The sequence below is a fragment of the Pleurodeles waltl genome, chromosome 12, assembly GCF_031143425.1.
Source record: "Pleurodeles waltl isolate 20211129_DDA chromosome 12, aPleWal1.hap1.20221129, whole genome shotgun sequence".
Classification (NCBI taxonomy): domain Eukaryota; kingdom Metazoa; phylum Chordata; class Amphibia; order Caudata; family Salamandridae; genus Pleurodeles; species Pleurodeles waltl.
In genome coordinates, this window is record NC_090451.1 from 62,101,430 (window position 1) to 62,123,607 (window position 22,178).

The 22,178-nt window shown below is 49.8% G+C and overlaps 1 protein-coding gene across 1 annotated transcript in view; it reads right to left on the reverse strand.

Moving 5' to 3' along the window:
• Positions 1-10,157, reverse strand: part of TNFAIP8L1 (TNF alpha induced protein 8 like 1) — a 57,331-nt gene extending 47,174 nt beyond the window's left edge. The window contains exon 1 of the mRNA XM_069217034.1: positions 9,828-10,157. Within this exon, the coding sequence (XP_069073135.1) occupies positions 9,828-9,840 (13 nt within the window). The 5' untranslated portion in view covers positions 9,841-10,157. The remainder of the gene's footprint in view (positions 1-9,827) is intronic.
• Positions 10,158-22,178: the final 12,021 nt, after the last annotated feature.

The following is a 22,178-nucleotide window of genomic DNA, read 5'->3' on the forward strand; positions in this document are numbered from 1 at the left end:
CAGAATAGGATGTGCAGGTTCAATCACACGTGCACAGCATGGGGTGCAGGAGTGCAAGCTTCCGTCACCTGCAGGAGCACAGCATAGGATGTGCAGGCTTCTCTCACACGTGCACAGATTGTGGTGCAGCAGTGCAAGCTTCCATCACCTGCAGGAGCACAGTATAGGATGTGCAGGCTTCTCTCACCCGTGTACAGCATGAAGTGTAGTAGTGCAAGCTTCCATCACCTGCAGGAGCATAGCATAGGATGTGCAGGCTTTCCTCACACACACACACAGCATGGGATGTGCAGGTTTCTCTCTCACATGCACAGCATGGGGTGTAGCAGTGCAAGCTTCCATCACCTGCAGGAGCACAGCATAGGATGTGCAGGCTTCTCTCACACATGCACAGCATGGGGTGTAGCAGTGCAAGCTTCCATCACCTGCAGGAGCACAGCATAGGATGTGTAGGCTTCTCTCACACACGCACAGCATGGGGTGTAGGAGTGCAAGCTTCCATCACCTGCAGGAGCACAGCATAGGATGTGCAGGCTTTTATCACACGTACAGCATGAAGTGCAGAGGACAAGCTTCCTTCACCTGTACTAGGCAGAACCAGTGCTTAATTTGAGCTGGTGGTTTCCGGTGCTCTGCACCGGCACCTGCTTGTCAGCATCAGTTCTAGTGACAGTCCACCACATGGTTTTGCTGTGTCAGATTTTGAGATATGCACGACAACAGTTTTTAACAAGTCAATATACATAAAAATGAATAACACCTGCCGCTGACAGCATAATATTAGCTTTGCGGGCCTGGAGTTGTTTGAATTGTCACACTTGCAGGGGTGTGATGGTTAGTACTTGTGTTGGTATCGCCGGTAGGGGCAGCGGGTGCTGCAGCCTGCAGGGGCCTCCCGAGAAGGGCCCGGCACTTACTTTCTTACAAATTAAGCACTGGGCAGGAGGTCGGTTCACAAGCACTTGGGTTGTACCAGTGCAAGCCTGCCTCTCGGGCCCTGCAGGGGAACTGAGATGGCGCGAAGGAAAGTTGAAGGCTTTTTGGCGCTGCTGGCCTCGAAACCGCTTTCAGATTTTGCAAGCTGGCCAAAAGTTGCAAGGAAGGCCTACGTCACGGCGTGGTGTCCGCAGACTGCTGACACGGCCACAGTCTGGTGCAAAGAGAAGTGTGGAACCGAGGTTAGTCAGCAGGTGACCTCCCGGGGTTAACTGGCGGGGTTGTGGGAGTAAGGTTTGTGTTACAACACTACTCCTGGCAGGGCTGGCTTCTCGGGGTGTTTTTCCTCTGTCTGCTGACGTCACTGTGAGGGGTCCATCTCCCCCCAGGACCGCCGAATTTAAAGACTGCTGGCCTTGCACGTCTGAGCTTCAGACGTGTGACTCACACACTATAAGCTCTAAAAACCCCGTTCACTCTCGTGCCATCACGTGTGCATGCACGGGTTCTCTCGGCACTACAAAGTGCTTCCATCTGTCTGTACTGAGGAAGGACTCGATTTGTTCATCCCCTCGATGGACAGGGATCTCTTCGACTGAAGGACGCGTCCCTGCTGGTGGATGGGAGGGGGTCGAGGGAGGGGTACGTTCCTAAAAAATATGTCTGTTCCTATCCACTGATAGCATCTTCAGTTTAGCCCTCCCTGCTGAAACCTGTGTGTGACCTGAAAGTGACAGTTTCGAACCCTGGTAGGGTCAACTCAGCCCTTCATCCTTCAAGAGTGACCAAATGTACTACCATTATACCGGGGATATTCGCATCGCCGTGAAAAGGCAAAAGGCTAGTCCTATGGATGAAAAGCTCATTCATCCAAGGGTTTCTCCCTTTGGGATCTGGGGTTCGTAGTTTTGCTGGTCCAATTTCTAAAACCAGGACTACAGCTCCCAGATTGCAAAATTGAACACTGAACTGGAAGAACTACTTGCACGCGAGGAAACGGCACGGCTGCCATCTTTCCTAGATCCACTCAGTGACTTGTCCGGCCAGTACTGTTTTTTTTTCCCTTATAATTCTGGGACTTGTAGTCTTAGTCAACGCAGTGTAAAACCAGCTCTGTGACACAAGGACCTGAGAAACTTGAAAGCTAAGAACTTAAACCTCTGGCAAAACGGAGGTAGCAAGCGCTGCAATAAAACACATCGCTGGTATTCCCGCACACAATGTGAGAAGTCAAGCAGGTCTGTGGATTTTGGTAGCTTCCGGTGTCCCACCAAATTCTGGAGGTGGAATGGACGGACTGAAGCCCACTCTCCTCTCACTTCTTGGGGGGGGAGGGTCAGTGTAGGAGAGGGGCCTAGTGCTTCTGCCTGTGCTGTGAACACTTTGGTCTCCGGTTGGATTGGCGTCTCCCCAGGCCTTACAGGCCCACCAGGGGTTAACTTCTGCTATTCCGTGTTGTTTCCAACCAAACATAGATTTAGAAACAGGCCACCCCCTCCTCCCCCCTCTACTATTGGTCCCCAATTGTCTCTGCATTGTCTTTTTGCCTTGAACAAGCTACAAAGCATATTATAAGCCTGGGCGAGAGGAATACGAGCCTGCCAACCAGGAGTACAATAGCTGAAATACAAATAAAATAATTGAAATGCTCACAGACCTGTTTCCAAAAGCAGTTTTGGTCTGGACAGTTCAACATGCACTAATCAATATGAAGAAAGGTGAGCTCCAGCATTTCTGTCCACAAAAACTAGTGACTCTGGGCTGTAGGGAACATATTAACCCACTCCTGTGCACTTTGGACCGCTGACTGCCTTTTGTTCCCCACCTAGCCAGGTTGGGCTTTGTGGTGGAACTAGGCAGGGCCTTTTCGGTAGCTTTAGGGTTTCAGGGGCAATGTTTCTCATGCAGGATGAATTTTTAAAGAAGTTCTGACGAGTGTCTCATCTGCGCCCCCTGATCGGAGACCTAGTTTAGTATTTGACTAATGTGTCCTCTGTTTTGGCTCATAGACGTTTTGAAACCCTGGTATCCAGTGGTTGGAAAACTGTGTTGCGGAAAAAGAAATTGGTAAATCGGGTTACAGTAAACCATAGAACTAGGCGGAAACTGCACACATCAGGACAAGGTTTCTTCAGGATTAAAACACCCTCTCTGCTTTTCGTAGGACTCTCGCAGGCCTCTTCCCAACTTTTTTGTCTAAATCCTTCTGCGGATGCTGAGAAGATGCTTCATCCTTAGCCTTGAAAAAGCTGCAAAGCTTACTATAAGCCTGAGTGAAACACGTGTCAGCCATGGCGATAATACCTGATACACCAAAGGACGAGCTGGTTCGTTAGGTTATGTGGTCTTAACTTCGAAGGAGGCGCACTGAGCCATCACTCATGTTTGGAGTGCTGTGTTCTCTGCCTAGGATGATGTAAAGGAGGGTGATTGGCCTTCGTGTGTACACGACTGCTACACATCTGGGTGACACAGAGGAATCTGTGTGTTAGGAGGGTGTTACACGTGGGTGTACCAGGTAGCATATGTGCCTGGGCACTCCGTGAGTTTTTTGTTGCTTTGCCCACATGTTCCGGCAGCCTCTCCAACCGTGAAGTATGTCCCAGTTGGCTAACGTGTAGGCATGTATGTATGCGTGGAAACATTTGCAGAGGGAATCTAGCTAGGAAGCAACAAAGCGCTATACAGAGTATGGGTAGCAAATCAGTGTGGTGTAATAGCAAGGGGCAACAAAGCGCTATACGTGGGGGAACGACTCAGAATAAATTGTAAGGACTATGGGCCAGATGTAGCAAAGGGTTTTTCCCATTCTGTGTCAATAGGAAAATGTGTTCGTACATATGGCCCTATACACAGGGGAACAAATCAGTATCGTGTAAATAGCAAGGGAGTCAGGAGGCGCTCTTGGTGCTTTAGCGCCGAGAAATTAGGGCAAGTAAGGTCTATATTGGTGGAGGGACGTGCTATTGAACCGAGAATCTGTGGCGAGGCGCTATAGGACTGAGAAAACCAGAGTCACCAGCAAGGGCTTTGTGTTATACACTTTTGAAGAGCGCCCTGCCCCGTGTAACCGCATTATAACGATTTGCTTTGTTTGCCCTGGAGGTGTAGGCTTCGTGCCCTAAACAGACGGTAACACAATCCCGGCATCTTGTGATCCTGGGCAAAGCCCTCCGCGGGCGGAGCTTTATTGAATCAGTTCGTGATGTAATGTGCCTGAAATGTTTACAGAGCTGTGGTCAGATACTGTCTGAGCCCTGTGCCAGGTTGGGGGGGGGGGGGGGGGGGGGGAGTGGAGGACATGCACTGTGTCAGTCACAGAGACTGTCAGAGCCCTGAGTCAGGAGAGGGTGCCATGCACCTTTGTCAGCTATATAGGCTGTCAGAGCCCTGCGGCAGGTGACCTGTGCCAATCACAGAGACTGTTAGAACCATGCACCAGGTGGGAAGTCACACATTTGTGTCAGCTACATAGACTGTCAGAGCCCTGCGCCAGGAGAGGGGGTCAAGCACCTGTGTCACTCACATAGACTGTCAGAGCCCTGCGTCAGGTGATGGGTCACCCTGGTGTCAGTCACACAGACTATCAGAGCCCTGCGCCAGGAGAGAGGCCAAGCACCTGTGTCAGTCACATAGACTGTCAGAGCCCTGAGTCAGGAGAGGGGTCAAGCACCTGTGTCAGTCACAGAGACTGTCAGAGCCCTGCGCCAGGAGAGGGGTCAAGCACCTGTGTCAGTCACATAGACTGTCAGAGCCCTGCGCCAGGAGAGGGGTCAAGCACCTGTGTCACTCAGATAGACGGTCAGAGCCCTGCGTCAGGTGATGTGTCACCCTGGTGTCAGTCACACAGACTATCAGAGCCCTGCGCCAGGAGAGGGGTCAAGCACCTGTGTCACTCAGGTAGACGGTCAGAGCCCTGCGTCAGGTGATGGGTCACCCTGGTTTCAGTCACAGATTATCAGAGCCCTGCGCCAGGAGAGGGGTCAAGCACCTGTGTCAGTCACATAGACTGTCAGAGCCCTGCGCCAGGAGAGGGGTAAAGCACCTGTGTCAGTCACATAGACTGTCAGAGCCCTGCGTCAGGTGATGTGTCACCCTGGTGTCAGTCACACAGACTATCAGAGCCCTGCGCCAGGAGAGAGGCCAAGCACCTGTGTCACTCAGATAGACGGTCAGAGCCCTGCGTCAGGTGATGTGTCACCCTGGTGTCAGTCACACAGACTATCAGAGCCCTGCGCCACGAGAGGGGGTCAAGCACCTGTGTCACTCAGATAGACGGTCAGAGCCCTGCGTCAGGTGATGTGTCACCCTGGTGCCAGTCACACAGACTATCAGAGCCCTGCGCCAGGAGAGGGGTAAATCACCTGTGTCAGTCACATAGACTGTCAGAGCCCTGCGTCAGGTGATGGGTCACGCTGGTGCCAGTCACACAGACTATCAGAGCCCTGCGCCAGGAGAGAGGCCAAGCACCTGTGTCACTCAGATAGACGGTCAGAGCCCTGCGTCAGGTGATGTGTCACCCTGGTGTCAGTCACACAGACTATCAGAGCCCTGCGCCAGGAGAGGGGTCAAGCACCTGTGTCACTCAGATAGACGGTCAGAGCCCTGCGTCAGGTGATGTGTCACCCTGGTGTCAGTCACACAGACTATCAGAGCCCTGCGCCAAGAGAGAGGCCAAGCACCTGTGTCACTCAGATAGACGGTCAGAGCCCTGCGTCAGGTGATGGGTCACGCTGGTGTCAGTCACACAGACTATCAGAGCCCTGCGTCAGGAGAGGGGTCAAGCACCTGTGTCAGTCACATAGACTGTCAGAGCCCTGCGCCAGGAGAGAGGCCAAGCACCTGTGTCACTCAGATAGACGGTCAGAGCCCTGCGTCAGGTGATGTGTCACCCTGGTGTCAGTCACACAGACTATCAGAGCCCTGCGCCAGGAGAGGGGTCAAGCACCTGTGTCACTCAGATAGACGGTCAGAGCCCTGCGTCAGGTGATGTGTCACCCTGGTGTCAGTCACACAGACTATCAGAGCCCTGCGCCAGGAGAGGGGTCAAGCACCTGTGTCAGTCACATAGACTGTCAGAGCCCTGCGTCAGGTGATGGGTCACGCTGGTGCCAGTCACACAGACTATCAGAGCCCTGCGCCAGGAGAGAGGCCAAGCACCTGTGTCACTCAGATAGACGGTCAGAGCCCTGCGTCAGGTGATGGGTCACCCTGATTTCAGTCACAGATTATCAGAGCCCTGTGCCAGGTGAGGTGTCATGCAACTTTGTCAGTCCTACAGGTTTTCAGAGACCTGAGCAAGAGGAGTGACCTTGTACCAGTGTCAATCTAATGGGCTGTCAAAGCCCTGTGCCATCAGACAGACCTCATGCACCCCTATCCTTCACATAGGCCGTGAGACCCTGTGCTATGCAGATGCGTTGTACACCTGTGCCAGTCCCATACAGAGCATGTGCCAGGAGATGGGACATTCCCCTGTGGTACTCACAGAGGATGTCGGAGATCTGCGTCATGAGAGGGAACATGCTCTTGTGCCAGCCATACATGTGGTCAGAACCCTTGTGAAGGATCTGAAAACTGTCACTGACTATGAAGCTAGCCAATGCCTGAAGTGGGCTGACCCGTTGCCCCATGCTGTAGTAGGAGAAACAACTATGAATGACACAGGAACAGGCCAATGGATGAAGAGGTCTGGCTGAAAACCCTGTAAATAAATATATTTTATGTCTTTTTTAGTAAACTAAAAAAAAATGTATTGGATTAAGCCAGACCTAATAATTATATATGGTGCTCCTGTTTTATGGTACTTTTTTTTTTTACATTGTCGCCTATATTTTTCCATATTTATTTTTTGATAATTGTATCTGTATTTATCTGTGTTGTTTTCTCTTTTGTGAAACAATTAAGCTGAAATGAATATATTACCATATTTATTTAACCGATAAATGCACACTGATACTTGAATATCTGACATGTTTCAATAGCATGAATACCCATTAATGATAAATATGTTAGTATCACCCTTGTACAGCTTTTACAGCCTCATTAGGAAACATTATCTCTTTTTTGACTCGTTAACTGACAATTTTCACAGTTTTTGGCCTAGAAGTCATGACTGCGAGCATTTACAATCACTCAAAAACCAAACATATTTCCGTTTTTCTCCATCTTTAATCATAAATCCAGACATGAAAATAGTTTTTCTGTGTGTATTTATCAGTAAAAATCAGTAGAAATGGAAAGCTATGAGCCTTAATTATGTACAATTTCTGTAAAGTAAATAAAATGCCTAACTAAAAAGGTCTAAAGGCAGGCATGTGCTAAAGAAAGATTCTTGACTAAACTTATTCTGACTGAAAATCCAGTTAGTCACAACTATTCGGTTAATCTGATGAAAACAATCTGCCAGGCGCCCAAGTTGTTACCTGGTTTGATCTTGTGACAACTGCGGAAGGGAGATGCGGCAATTGTGCTCCCACAAACTTTCTAGTCCTCTTGATATAGTTCTTCATGTCCCTACGATTTCTGGACTTTGCTCAATCAACTTGACAGGGAGGGTCCTACATTGGATGGCTTCCCTCTTGTTAAAGCCCCCCCCACCCCTCCATACAGTTCGTTTCCGACGGGCATCCTTCAGGTGTACCACAGCCCCACTACTCTTCAAGCCACCTCAGTTCCCTGGCACTCACCTCTTCCAACCTTACCTGCTACAAGATATCAATCAATCAATCAATCAGGTATTTGTAAAGCGCACTACTCACCGGTGAGGGCCTCAAGGCGCAGATATGTGCTACAACTGTACGGAACTCACCCAAGTCACCATCACATTGGATTCCCGTCCTGCGGCTAATGTCTCATTGAGGTGAGGTTATCTTCCCTCCTCAGATACCACCTCTGTCTTCAAAGTGCCTAGACTCAGGCACCAAAAAGATAGTTACTTCCCCTCTCTAATTCCCTCTTCATCGCGAATACACTTACTACCACGTGAAGCGGTGTAGGGTAGAAGACACTTCATCTGGTCGTTGCCTCCTGCTCTCCCATCCCATCTAAGATCTCCCATTCCGATCTCACCACGCAACGTTCTGCCCTTTACTAACCCACCTCATCTTTCCATGGGCCTTTCTGCGCTTATCACTCCGGAAGTAATTCAACACCGTCCCCAGTCATGCCAAGATCAGCCTCACGGGGTCTGTGTCTAACTTTTCATCTATTAAACCGGTGCCAGCACTCACTTCAGGTCAGAATTCCCCGACTGGCTTGTTGGGAGTCTGAGAGCTGCTCTCCTCGACGAACACCGATAAATTCACTTGGCCTAATTTCAAGCTCCCTTCCACCAACATGGACCCCGAAATGAAGGTATTGGGGGAGAAGAGGGGGGCTTTAGAAGACATCACCGCTCCTCATCAACCCGTAACAGGCTGGAGGGGGGATGTCTGTCACCCCAACACTGGGTCCACGGATTCTGCTTTCTCATCTAATAAAGACCAGAGCAGTTGTCCCCTGTAGCCCCGCCCTCCTCAGCCTCCATCTTTGGAGCTCTCATAGGTTTGGAAAGAAGAGGCCACCACCCCGAGGTGTGTATACTAACACACCTGGTACACTCAGTTTGTAGCAAGCAGCCTTATGTGCGGGTTTGTGGAACAGACGCACAGAACTCTTGGGGTGTCACAGCACCTCACGCCAGGTGAACCCTCTAACACACTTCTAACCAGTCATTGCATGCTCCGGCCTGCAACCGGCCCGGACAAGGGCTCAAAACCCTCTGCGAGGCCTTACTTCTGGTAGAGGTATGCTCGGCCTCAGAAGTGAATATTACCTGACGTCACCTCCCCTCTGCGCTAGTCTGCAGCGAGCACCACCTCCCTCACTTCTGGAGCACCCCAACTGGTGCCATAACTTCTAACTGCACAGCCCCATAGCAAAGGCTGCATCAGCTTTGGGGATCCTGCTTATAGCGCCCAGAGTCTGTCTGTGCAGTACAGTAGCACCTCATTTGTGACATCTCCAGCTGTCACTCCCTCCTCACCTCTGGGGCCTTCCTTAACTCATTTCGGGGGGGCTCTTAGTGCAGCAACCACTACCTCAGTGCAGTAACTAAAACCACAGTGCAATGACTAGCGCCTCATTGCAGGGACTGGTGCCTCACTGCAGGAACCAGCGCCTCACTGCAGAATCTAGCGCCTCAGTGCATGAACTACTGCCATACAACCCTCTCACTTCTATGCAGGGATAACTTCGCACCTCATCTCAAGAATGCATTAGGCTGTCCCACGACAGACCAGAACTAAATACTGCGTCTGCGGTGAGCAGACTATCTGCACCTCACCTTTGGGACCCTCCAAGAAATGAACCCTGCCAGGTTGCCCCAGGTCATATCTAAAATCCCGGTCATACCTACCTTTTTCTGTATCAGCATCGAACGTAAGGGAGTTTGCTGGAGCGCACATTTTGAAGGGAGACTGAAAGTCATGAACCACAAGTCCCAGAATGCAACGTGCCGCTGGCCCAAAAGCCAGGACTGGCTGAATGTGTCAGACATGGCATGGCGGCATTTAGCAGCACAGTCTGTTTCAACCCCGAGCTTGTTTGTTGTACATTAACCTAAATTACTAGCAGCGAAAATATCAAAAATAAAACACACGCCCATCTTAAGTAAATTATCTCTATTTATCACCAGAACGACACCCACCTTAAAACAATACACAGAACCCTCGGGCAATCTGATACAGTGAAAAAGTGACATACATATATTTTAATAATAATCGTGCAATGAGCCCATACACAACTGCATCTGTGAAACTAACATCGAACGTGGTGGTCGGGTCCCAACCTAAACATACAGCCCAGGGTGGGACCCTCCTGGACTGCTGCGGGTCTGTGACCCCCCTTACCTGATGCTCTCATCCGGTGGGGTCGCCTTGTTCTGGATCCGCTGCCGCCTGAGGCCGAGGAGGGAGGCGGCCCCAGCCCCTCTGCCTTCCCTGACAGATGAGGAATGGGAGAGGCGGCGAGCCCCCTGGTCCTGCCTGTCAGAGCCCCTCTCCAGGAGTCAGCCCTCCCCCCTTTGACGTCCCCCCTGCACAGTGAGCCCTCCAGAGAGTGCGCCCTCACCAGGCCGAGCCCCCACCCCCAGGCCTCCTGCCTCGGCTGCTCCACATGTAAAACGTATGCCTGACTCCCTGCCCCGGCTACGCGATCTGAAACCCGAGCCAGGCTCAGAGGAAACAAAGTTTGAAACTCCAGAGCAAAGTTGCTGGAAACAGAAGAAAGGCGGGAGGAAGTGCGAGCCGCCCAATGGGCGACCGAGCTTTCTACGAAGCGGCCAATGGCAGGAGGCCGCGGGGGAGGTGACAGTCCGATCTATTCCCATGGGGATGTCACTGGAGCCTGGGAGGGACAGGCAGCTCTGGGAGGGCGGTGGGGGAGAAGGCATCATATGATGGCCCGTGGGCCGAGTACAGCTGGGCCGAAGTGAGCTGTCAGAGAGGCCGGGACCGACTGACATATCTGTCAGGCGGACTGAGGCAGGGACGGACTGACTGTACCTATCAGCTAGACTCAGTGGCATAGTATGAGTGTCATGGACCCAAATGCAAACAAAGAGGCCGCGTCTCCATCTCCTGGTCTGACAGTAAAAACGGCTATAAATGGAGAAACCACGGCCCCTCAGACCTCTGGGTCCCGGTGCCACTGCACCTGCTGTACTGTTGATAGCTATGCTCCTGGTCAGACTATATACCGCTGCCTTCAAATGGGATCCTTACACAGTGCTTAATGTGTAAATAAAAACGTGCTGGTGCCCAAAGCCCTCCTCTTAAACATGCAGCTGCTGCAAGTAAATGTGCCAGCATAGAATACTGAGGCAGCGTAATCCTGAAGCCACCTGGGCCTCTTTAATCCATTTACAGCCACTCCCTGCCCCTTCAGCTCTCTCTTGCAGCTTGCAGCTTGCAGCTTTTTGCTTTCTCCCATTATGACACTTTTTCGTTTTTCTCTTCCTTCCTCTTTCCCATATGTGTATTTTACTCGCAGTGAATGCTTGAGGCAGAAAAATAAGTGCCGGCCTTCAAAAATAAGTGCCGGTGTTCTGCACAAGAAACAACAAGCACAAATTAAGCACTGTCCATACAGTGTCCGACGTTACAACAAACTGGTGGTGCACAAGCTCAGAGACCTCTGTCCAGGCTCTGAGTACAAAGTATCACATCTCAGTCCTGCCGTGTGGCACACAGCACATCATCAGTCTCAGCCCTGTAGTACAGCACAGCGGCACATCTTATCCTATCCTGGAGCACATAGCAGCACAGCTCATTCTATCCTGGAGCACATTATATCCTGATCCTTTCGGATGCACATTTTATCCTGATCCTTTTCAGATGCACATCTTTTCCTGGACCTTGCCTGATGCACATCTTATCTAGATCCTTTCTGGAAGCACATTTTATTCTGATACTTTGCTGCAGCACATATTATACTGATCCTTTCCAGATGCTCTTCTTATCCTGATCCTTTTCTTCAGCACATTTTTCCCGATCCTTTCTGTATGTACATCTTATCTTTTCAGGGTGCGCATCTTATCCTGATCCTTTTCAGATGCACATCTTATTGATCCTTTCCAGATGTGGATCTTACCCTAATCCTTTCTGGACGCACATCTTATCCTGATCCTTTCTGGATGCACATCTTGTCCTGATCCTTTCATGCAGCACATCTTACCTTAATCATTTCCGAATGCACATTTAATCCTTTCTGGCTGCACATTTTATCCTGATCCTTTCGTCCAGCACAGTATTTCCTATCCTTTCAGGATGTACATCTTATCCTTTTGGGTGGGCATCTTTTTCAGATCCTTTTCAGATGTGCATCTTATTGATCCTTTCTGGATATGGATCTTATACTGACCTTTTCGGGATGCGTGTCTTATCCTCATCCACATCTTTTCCTGCTGCACATCTTAGCCTGATCATTTCCTCTAGCACTCCTTATTCTAATTCTTTCGAGATCAGCATCTGAATCTGATCGTTTCTGGAGGCACATTTTATCTTAATCCTTTCTGGATATATCCCTTATCCTGATGGTTCTGGATGCACATCTTATCCTCATCATTTCCTGCAGCACATCTTATTCTGATCCTTTTAGGATGCACATCTTATCCTGGTCATTTCCGACTGCACATCTTACCATGATCTTTTCCGGGTGCACATCTGATCCTGATCTTTTCCCACAGCACATCTTATCCTGTTGCTTTCCGGATGCACAGCTTTTCCTAATCCTCTCCTGCAGCACATTTTACACTAAACCTTTCTGGATGCACATGTTATCATGATTCTTTCTGGCATCACATTTTATCCTGATCCTTTGTGGCAGTACATCTTATCCTATACTGAAGCACAGCTTATCCTCATCCTATCCAGATGCACATCTTATCCTGATCCTATTCTGTAGCACATCTTACATTGATTCTATCCTGCAGCACATCTCATATATTCTGGAGTACCCAGCATCATACGTGACTCAGTCCTGGAGCGCACAGACTGGAGCATATCTCATCTTAAACTGGAGCACACAGTAGCACAAACCAGGCCTATTCTGGGGTGCACCGCATCGTGTCCTGTCCTACGCTGGAGTACACAGCAGTACATTTTATTCTGTCTTGTAGGCCTACTGACATGCACCCATTGAGGGTAAAATGTTCTAAAATAAACAGGGAAAAACAGAAAGACAAACAGTGGAATGCTGGAGCAGAAGGTTTATACCAGCCATTATTGGCCCTGAGCCACTCTATTGTCTTCAACGGAGCTCCCAACATTCCAATCTTAAAATGTAAGTTTTTGCATCTTTGCCAGTCATTACTTATTGAACCTTCTAACTATGTTTTGGTTTATTTTCTGAATTTCTTAGCTTATTTACTCGAACTATTTTCCACATACCTTTAAAATGCTTCGTACTTGGCTGAAACTTCCAGTAGTACTGATATTTGTTCAGCGTGTTGTACACGGGAACGGTTTTCTCTGCCAGGCTGCTTCTCTTGTCGCTCCATAATAGACGTGTTCATTAAGTCCTCTCTCACGTCCCTCTCCAAATCAGTTTTTAATGTCCAGAGGACACAAAATAACAAGACTTAGCAAAGGAAAAATCTGCATCTGGTACAACCTACTTTTATTTTAATGAGAGTGTTCTAATGATATGTACCATTGGTGGCACTGTGGTGGTACTCACGGTCAACACTAGTGCCACTGCTCCTACTGCTCTAGGATGCCTACACGCTTATCAAAGTGGTTTGTTCGCAATCAGCAACCAGGCACCCTCTCAGTGCCTGTACCAGAGGTATTGCTAGGCTCCCCAGACACCATCAGTACCTCTTGTTACTCTCAGTTTCAGGTAATTTACCCAAGAAGATGGACACACGATATCTAGAGGTTCAACTTGGATGAACTAGACATAGCAAATATTTTAGTAGTAAATCTCATCAGCTGCTGGGACACTGACAGTACCTGGGACCAGACTGCCCACCGCAATAGAAAAAATTAGCGGAAGGCATTTTTTGATGTGTGCATCCTACGTGTACGGGTAATTTCTAACAAATGTAAACTACTAGTGCAAAAGTCAACTCTTGCATGGAGATCTGACCGGAATCATCTAATACATGGCGTATCCAAAGTTTCAAGGAAAACTGCTCTTCATCAGAGTATTGAGAGACGGTGGTGGCAATATCCTGCACGAAGCACAATGTGCATGTAATGAAATAAACTGTAGACATCATTGAACACATAAACTAACCATAAAGTGCAGGACCAGATGCTAAAGATAAATTCTCTGGAAGAGAGGTGTAACAATCATTGTGTGAAATAAAACTAGTATGTATGTAAAGAGAACCATACAATTCACATGGACTAGTACAATTTATGTCTGATGGATAAACCAGCTATAGCTATAACATTTAATAATAAGCCACAAACCATTAATTATACTTCCATAGAAAACTTCCAAGGGTGATTTCTTTAATTACACTTGCTAGTGTAATGTATTTTTTGTATAAAAGTGATCATTTGTAATAAACATTTGGTATTACTTTCAGCTAAACTACCAGATTAATAGTGACACAAAACATACCTCATTCAATCGCCTAAAATAGACAGATTATTATAATAGGAGAAACACAATAATAAAAAAAACATTTATCAGACCCACAGAAAACAATGTTGACGTTTGTAATCTGCTCTTAAACATGATTTTGAAAGGGAGAATTTAAATCAGTGGCCAACTTTAGTTACTTTATTCAACCCATAAATAGGATGAGATTTGTACAAAACCTTCCTTTCTAAAAACCTGCATAAATACAGATAGCTAGTTTCTTTTGTTTTGCTGTGAGTTTTGGGATATTAATGAATTATGTTTATTTATCATTATTGATTGGAAATGGACATTAGAGTTTGGTTTGGTATGAAATTTCCTCTTTTACACTTTTATTCTTAAAAAGGGAATGCCTGTAAATTATGAGGTCTCAGGAATTAATGTGTTTGTACTGGCATTATTTTGTCAAGTTCACAACACAAATGGATGTTATTAAAATAACCACACACAGAAGTGTTCTATGTGGGAAAATTAATGTATTGTGACTCTTTGAAAAGTAAAATTAAAGACATTAATTGGTTGTTTTGGTCAGTTTGTTTTTAAGAGTAAAAACGTAAAGCAATATTCAATGGCGTGCTGCAAGAAAGGCAGCTAAGAGGTCAGTAACAAACAGTTTTTAAAGCCGATGTGAATAAAGCTTGGTTGGCAGAAACAACAAGAGGTGCAGACGAGACAATGGCGGAAGTTCAGACACCAAAGGTGGGCTCTTACAATGTCCTCCCAATGTTCCAGCACCCCATACGATGTTATCATTTATGCATGTGTTTGATGAGTGCTTGTTTCTGTATTTTTTGTGTATTGCTTAGCAGTTGAAATCATCAACAGTGTTTAGACAGGGGGCGCCTTCCAGTAATGACTCAGTGGGGGGTCTCCGGATTCCAATAATGATTCATTGGGGGTCCCTCGGATCCAGTAATAATAAAGTGGGGGTTCACAGAAGTCAAAATGGTACGAACCACCGCCTTAAAGGATGGAGCCAGCTGTTTCCTGCCATTTTATCTGTAACATATTAAACTTTTGGTGAAAGCCCTATGGTTGGTCCAGGTCGCTCTTCATGAAGTCCCAGGCAGGTGCCTCAGTGCCGCACCAGACTTCCTAGATGCCACCAGATCTTGGTGGTCCTGATGGTGAAGGTGGAGGCAGTGCTTTAAATGGCAAAATAGAAGTGCAGGTGCTCTCTACCCAGAGCACCTGTTTGGTCCTGAGAAGTGCAAGCACTCTCCCATGACATGTATTGCAGCAGTACTGAGAAGTGCCGGTACTCTCCCATGACATGTATTGCAGCAGTACTGAGAAGTGCAAGCACTCTCCCATGACATGTATTGCAGCAGTACTGAGAAGTGCAAGCACTCTCCCATGACATGTATTGCAGCAGTACTGAGAAGTGCCGGTACTCTCCCATGACATGTATTGCAGCAGTACTGAGAAGTGCGAGTACTCTCCCTGTCATATTAAATAAGTGCAGGTACTCAGTACCAGACAGTACCTGCCCTTCTAAAACACTGGATGGGGGTGTGTGTGGACAGGACCTTCCTGGATCCCTGGATGAAAGGTCCATGCGTGGCCCACCCATGGTTGGAGATCCTGCCATTGCTTGGTAGATTCCTCGTTACCGCCCACTTTTATAACAGGTGAAGATCTTTTTGGAACCTTTCACAGTCAGAGACTCACAAAACCTGCCTCATCTCTTTGTGATTGTTGGAAGACACATGAAATGCCTAAAATTAAAGGGCGTTTAGCTTCTGAATCTCCCCTACGTGGTGCTGATATATACAGATCTAAATATAGTCTTGCTGCCCGCATTATGACTTTATGCTGCTTTGCACGGCGAGGACAGGCGACCCTGAAAGGCTCGGGCGTGTTTTGGAAGTGAGGACGCACACAGGGGTCACCTGTGCACCGCTGTGCCTGCTGCAATCAGGCAGAGGCCGCGGTGCCCACGGTGTGCCCACAGGGACTCGAGCAATGACCTGTGAGCTGCAGCCCTGCAACAAAGCCTCAAGCACCGATTATGGAAGAAACAGACACACACTGCCAGGTCTGGGACGGTGTCACCCAGCACAGAGCTGATAATGAGGCGCGAGCCCCTCTGGAGCAGCGCGCGCAGGCGAAAACTGAGGCGAACGCAGTCACGGGAGACGTGCAAGTATAGCTGGCTGAAAATGCAAGAGATGGAATTGTATCTTATTAGCTGTCAACACAAACACAGGAGAATCAAAAGTGAGGGTTGTTCTCTACCAGCAAAGCGGCTCGTTACATGAACATCTATCAATGTCCTCGACTGGAGGGGCTGGGATAGAGTCAGTCACATATCAGGCTTTCAGAGGAATTGTGGCAAACTGGTGGACGAGGGTCACAGCACTGACATGAGCTGGCTGAGGGCCCACAGCGCCTGGACAATCTGGCTTCTAGCAGGAAAAGTGGTCTTGTGGGGAATACCGGACTCACCCTGGTAGATGGCTGTGATGTGACAAATAGTGTCTGTAAGCACAAGGCATGCAAAGCACACCCAGCGGGGTCCAGGTACCAGACACTAATGGTATAATAGATATCTAGAGCAAGAAATGAATGAATAAATAAAGACAATTGTGGATTTACTACAGAAACCAACAATCCCCTGAAGATGATCCATGTAGACGCTTAGAGTGTATATAGCCCTAGTTTTAGAATGTCATTCTGTCCACTGTAATCGCTTTTGCTATTGTGAGTGTGGGACTACAAGTCCCATAATGCAAAGGGTAGGAAGAGTGGACGAGCTACCCAGGCCTGGCTTGAGACAACTTGTGCTCTGTGGCCATCCTGTTATAGAGGTGAGGGTCCGCCTCTGATTTGTGTATCAGTGTGTCAGGAGATGTATAGGGTGCAACCAGTTTGTCTATATGATGTGCACTCACCCAGTCTGCACCAGTCCGACCTTGCTAGGGGCTGCCCACCCCGGATAAGGGTGTCCTGCAATAGCTGAGAGAAGTTTCATGCTGCGGCCCCTAAATCTGTACCAAGGAGCAAACTTGATTACTACTTCCTGTGTATCTGCAGCTTTCCCAACCAGAAGCTGTTGCTTCACCGGGAGCAGAGCTCTCCCCTGAGAGAGGCAGAGAATGGGGAGGGCGGAGAGCGAGTGAGAATGGAAGAAGGGCTGTGGAGAGAGGGAGAAAGTGGTAAACTTCAGGTAGGAAGAATGAGTGGAAAACAGGTGAGAGAAAGGTAGAGACAGGAGGAAGGGTAAAAGGGGAGGCGTGGAGGAGAGGGAGGGCCAGAGAAAGAGATTCAAGGAGAGGTTTACGACCCGGGAGTGGAGGCCAACGAAGGAGTAAGGGTGAGATGGGGGATGCTGTGGAGAGAGTGCAGAGAAAGGGGGTAATGGGTGATCTTCACAAAGCTACATGTTCATTGATTCAAACTCAGAGTGTGATATCCAAAGATAGCGCCTTTCAAAAGGTGGCAACCACAGAAACCCCGCGTGTCCCGCGCTTGCTGAAATGTTAAGCACTTTTTTTTAGTTCTGGCCGAGAGATAATGTTAGTTGATTCCTCAAGCTCATTTTTTTCAAAATATTAATAACAAAAGTACATACATATTGACAGTGGCTGCCGGACCACCCCCATTGTTTTTATTTTTTTCCATATTTTGTGCATATTGCAAATGTTTGAAAAAATACGTACAAAGTAAGCCATTGCACCCTAAGTTCAGACCTGTTGTCTTTACCAATGCTTTTTTTTTTTTTTAAATAACTGTAACTGAATGTTTGTCTGGGTTTAGGTTCACCGCAAGCTGGAACTGGTGTGGCTTTGAGTTCTAGGGGTGTAAAAGTATCTTGAGGCGAGGGGAAAAAACAAGCGGGGGCCTGCCCACCGCTTGAACATGAGTGGAACAGTTAATCAGGGCGGGAGGGTGATGACAAGCTATTAATAGAGCCCTTACGTCACGATACTTAAAGTGAGTTAAGATGCACAGAAGCGCTCTGATTTCGAACACTGTGACTTAACCCTTAGAATGCTGAAGTCTACTTTAGATACGTTTGTAGTGGATGAAAGTGATTCTATAAAATGTAACTCGGTGAAAATGCCTCGATAAAATGGCCTGGGGATGGGGCACAGGCTGTGGATAGGATTGGCCGACAGAGGGTGCTGCTATCAGCAGAGAGTGGGGGTAGGGGACTTCCATCAATGATTGCCACGGAGGGGGGGTCATTGGTGCATGCAGAGGAGGCTCTGATGAGAGAGTGTGTGGCCGCAGGGTGACACCGGCACATGTAGTGGAGCTGGTGGAGATATGTGGCAGCACGGTGTCATCAGTGCTGGATGGAGTATGGTGGTGGTGTGTGGCAGCACGGTGTCACCAGTGCTGGAGGGAGGATGTGGCGGTGATGTGTGGCAGCACGGTGTCATCAGTGCTAGATGAAGTATGGTGGTGGTGTGTGGCAGCACAGTGTCACCAGTGTTTAGAGGGGGAATACGGTAGTGGTGTGTGGCAGCACGGTGTCACCAGTACAGGAGGTGGGGATGTGGTGGTGATGTGTGGCAGCACGGTGTCATCAGTGCTAGATGGAGTATGGTGGTGATGTGTGGCAGCACAATGTCACCAGTGTTTAGAGGGGGAATACGGTAGTGATGCGTGGCAGCACGGTGTCACCAGTACAGGAGGTGGGGATATGGTGGTGATGTGTAGCAGCACAGTGTCACCAGTGTTTAGAGGGGGAATACGGTGGTGATGCGTGGCAGCACGGTGTCACCAGTGCAGGAGGGAGGATGTGGTGGTGATGTGTGGCAGCACAGTGTCATCAGTGCTGGATGGAGTATGGTGGTGATGTGTGGCAGCACAGTGTCACCAGTGTTTAGAGGGGGAATACGGTGGTGATGCGTGGCAGCACGGTGTCACTAGTACAGGAGGTGGGGATATGGTGGTGATGTGTGGCAGTACGGTGTCACCAGTGCAGGAGGGAGGATGTGGTGGTGATGTGTGGCTGCACGGTGTCACCAGTGCTTGGTGGGGATTCATTGTGGTGATGTGTGGCAGCAAGGTGCCACCAATACAGGAGTGGGGGATGTGGCGGTGATGTGTGGCAGCACGGTGTCACCAGTGCTTGGAGGGGGGATATGGTGGTGATGTGTGGCTGCACGGAGTCACCAGTGCTTGGTGGGGTGTTCCAGTGGTGATGCGTGGCAGCACGGTGTCTCCAGTACAGGAGGGGGAATGTGGTGGTGATGTGTGGCAGCACGGTTTCACCAGTGCAGGAGGGGGTATGGTGGTGATGTGTGGCAGCACGGTGTCACCAGTGCTTGGAGGTGGGGTATTGACGTGATGTGTGGCAGTACAGTGTCACCAGTGCAGGACAAGGATGTGGTGGTGATTTATGGCAGCACGGTGACACCAGTGCTTGGAGGGGGTATGGTTGTGATGTGTGGCAGCACAGTGTCACCAGTGCTTGGATGGGGGGGGGGGGTATGGTGGTGATGTGTGGCTGCACAGTGTCCCCAGCGCTTGGAGGGGGGTATGGTGGTGATGTGTGGCAGCATGGTGTCACCAGTGCAGGAGGGAGGATGTGGTGGAGATATGTGGCAGCACAGTGTCACCAGTGCTGGAGGGAGGATGTGGTGGTGATGTGTGGCAGCACGGTGTCATCAGTGCTAGATGGAGTATGGTGGTGGTGTGTGGCAGCACAGTGTCACCAGTGTTTAGAGGGAGAATACGGTAGTGACGTGGCAGCACGGTGTCACCAGTACAGGAGGTGGGGATATGGTGGTGATGTGTAGCAGCACAGTGTCACCAGTGTTTATAGGGGGAATACAGTGGTGATGTGTGGCAGCATGGTGTCACCAGTGCAGGAGGGAGGATGTGGTGGTGATGTGTGGCAGCACGGTGTCATCAGTGCTGGATGGAGTATGGTGGTGATGTGTGGCAGCACAGTGTCACCAGTGTTTAGAGGGGGAATACGGTGGTGATGCGTGGCAGCACGGTGTCACCAGTACAGGTGGTGGGGATATGGTGGTGATGTGTGGCTGCACGGTGTCACCAGTACAGGAGGTGGGGATATGGTGGTGATGTGTGGCAGTACGGTGTCACCAGTGCAGGAGGGAGGATGTGGTGGTGATGTGTGGCTGCACGGTGTCACCAGTGCTTGGTGGGGATTCACGGTGGTGATGTGTGGCAGTACGGTGCCACCAATACAGGAGTGGGGGATGTGGCGGTGATGTGTGGCAGCACAGTGTCACCAGTGCTTGGAGGGGGGATATGGTGGTGATGTGTGGCTGCACGGGGTCACCAGTGCTTGGTGGGGTGTTCCAGTGGTGATGCGTGGCAGCACGGTGTCACCAGTACAGGAGGGGGAATGTGGTGGTGATGTATGGCAGCACGGTTTCACCAGTGCAGGAGGGGGTATGGTTGTGATGTGTGGCAGCACAGTGTCACCAGTGCTTGGAGGTGGGGTATTGTCGTGATGTGTGGCAGTACAGTGTCACCAGTGCAGGACGAGGATGTGGTGGTGATTTATGGCAGCACAGTGATATCAGTGCTTGGAAGGGGGGGTATGGTGGTGATGTGTGGCTGCACAGTGTCCCCAGTGCTTGGAGGGGGGTATGGTGGTGATGTGTGGCAGCACGGTGTCACCAGTGCAGTAGGGGGTATGGTGGTGATGTGTGGCTGCACAATGACACCAGTGCTTGCAGGGGGGATACGGTGGTGATCTGTGGCAGCAAGGGTGTCACCAGTGCAGGAGGGCGGATGTGGTGGTGATGTGTGGCTGTCACAGTACTGGAAAGGGTACTGTGGTGATTTGTGGGTGCTCGGTGTTACCAGGGCTTGGAGGGGAGATATAGTTGTGATGTGTGCAGCAAGGTGTCACCAGTGCAGGATGGGGGATGAGGTGGTCATGTGTGGCAGCACGGTGTCGCCAGTGTTTGGAGGGGGGTATGGTGGTGATGTGTGGCAGCACGGTGTCACCAGAGCTTGGAGTGGGGATGCAGTGGTGATGTGTGGCAGCACGGTGTCACCAGTGCTTAGAGGGGGGATACGGTGGTGATGTGTGGCAGCACAGTGTCACCAGTCCTTAGAGGAGGGATACAGTGGTGATGTGTAGCAGCACAGTGTCACCAATGCAGTCGGATGGATGTGATGGTGATATGTGGCTGCACAGTGTCACCAGTGCTGGAAGGGGTAATGTGGTGATTTGTGGCTGCTCGGTGTCACCAGTGGTTGGAGGCAGGATACGGTGATAATGTGTGCAGCATGGTGTCACCAGTGCAGGAGGTGGGGATATGGTGGTGATGTGTGGCAGCACGGTGTCACCATTGTTTGGAGGGGGAGGTTATGGTGGTAATTTGTGACCGCACAGTGTCACCAGTGCTTCAAGGGGGGTATGGTGGTGATGTGTGGCAGCACGGTGTCACCAGTGCTTGGAGGGGGGATATGGTGGTGTTGTGTGGCAGCAAGGGTGTCACAGGATGACAGATGTGGTGGTGATGTGTGGCTGCACGGTGTCACTGGTGCTGGAGGGGGCATGGTGGTGATTTGTGGCTGCTTGGTGTCACCGGTGCAGGACAGGGGATGTGGTGGTGATGTGTGGCAGCACGGTGTCACCAGTGCTTGAAGGGGGGTATGGTGGTGATGTGTGGCAGCATGGTGTCACCAGTGCAGGGGGTGGTATGGTGGTGATGTGTGGCTGCATGGTGTTACCAGTGCTTGGAGGGGGGTACAGTGGTAATGTGTGGCAGCGCAGTGTCACCAGTGCAGGAGGTGGGGATGTGGTGGTGATGTGTGACAGCACGGTGTCACCAGTGGTGGAGGGCGCATGTGGTGGTGATGTGTGGCTGCACGTTGTCACCAGTGCTAGAGGGGGGATACGGTGATGATGTGTGGCAGCACAGTGTCTCCAGTGTCTGGAGGGAGGGGGTATGGTCGTGATGTGTGGCAGCACAGTGTCACCAGTGCATGAGGGGGTATGGTGGTGATGTGTGACTGCACAGTGTTACCAGTGTTTGGAGAGGGTATGGTTGTGATGTGTGGCTGCATTGTGTCACCAGTTTTTGCAGGGGGGACACAGAGGTGATGTGTGGCAGGACTGTATCACCAGTATTTGGAGATGGGGTATGTTGCTGATGTGTGGCAGCACA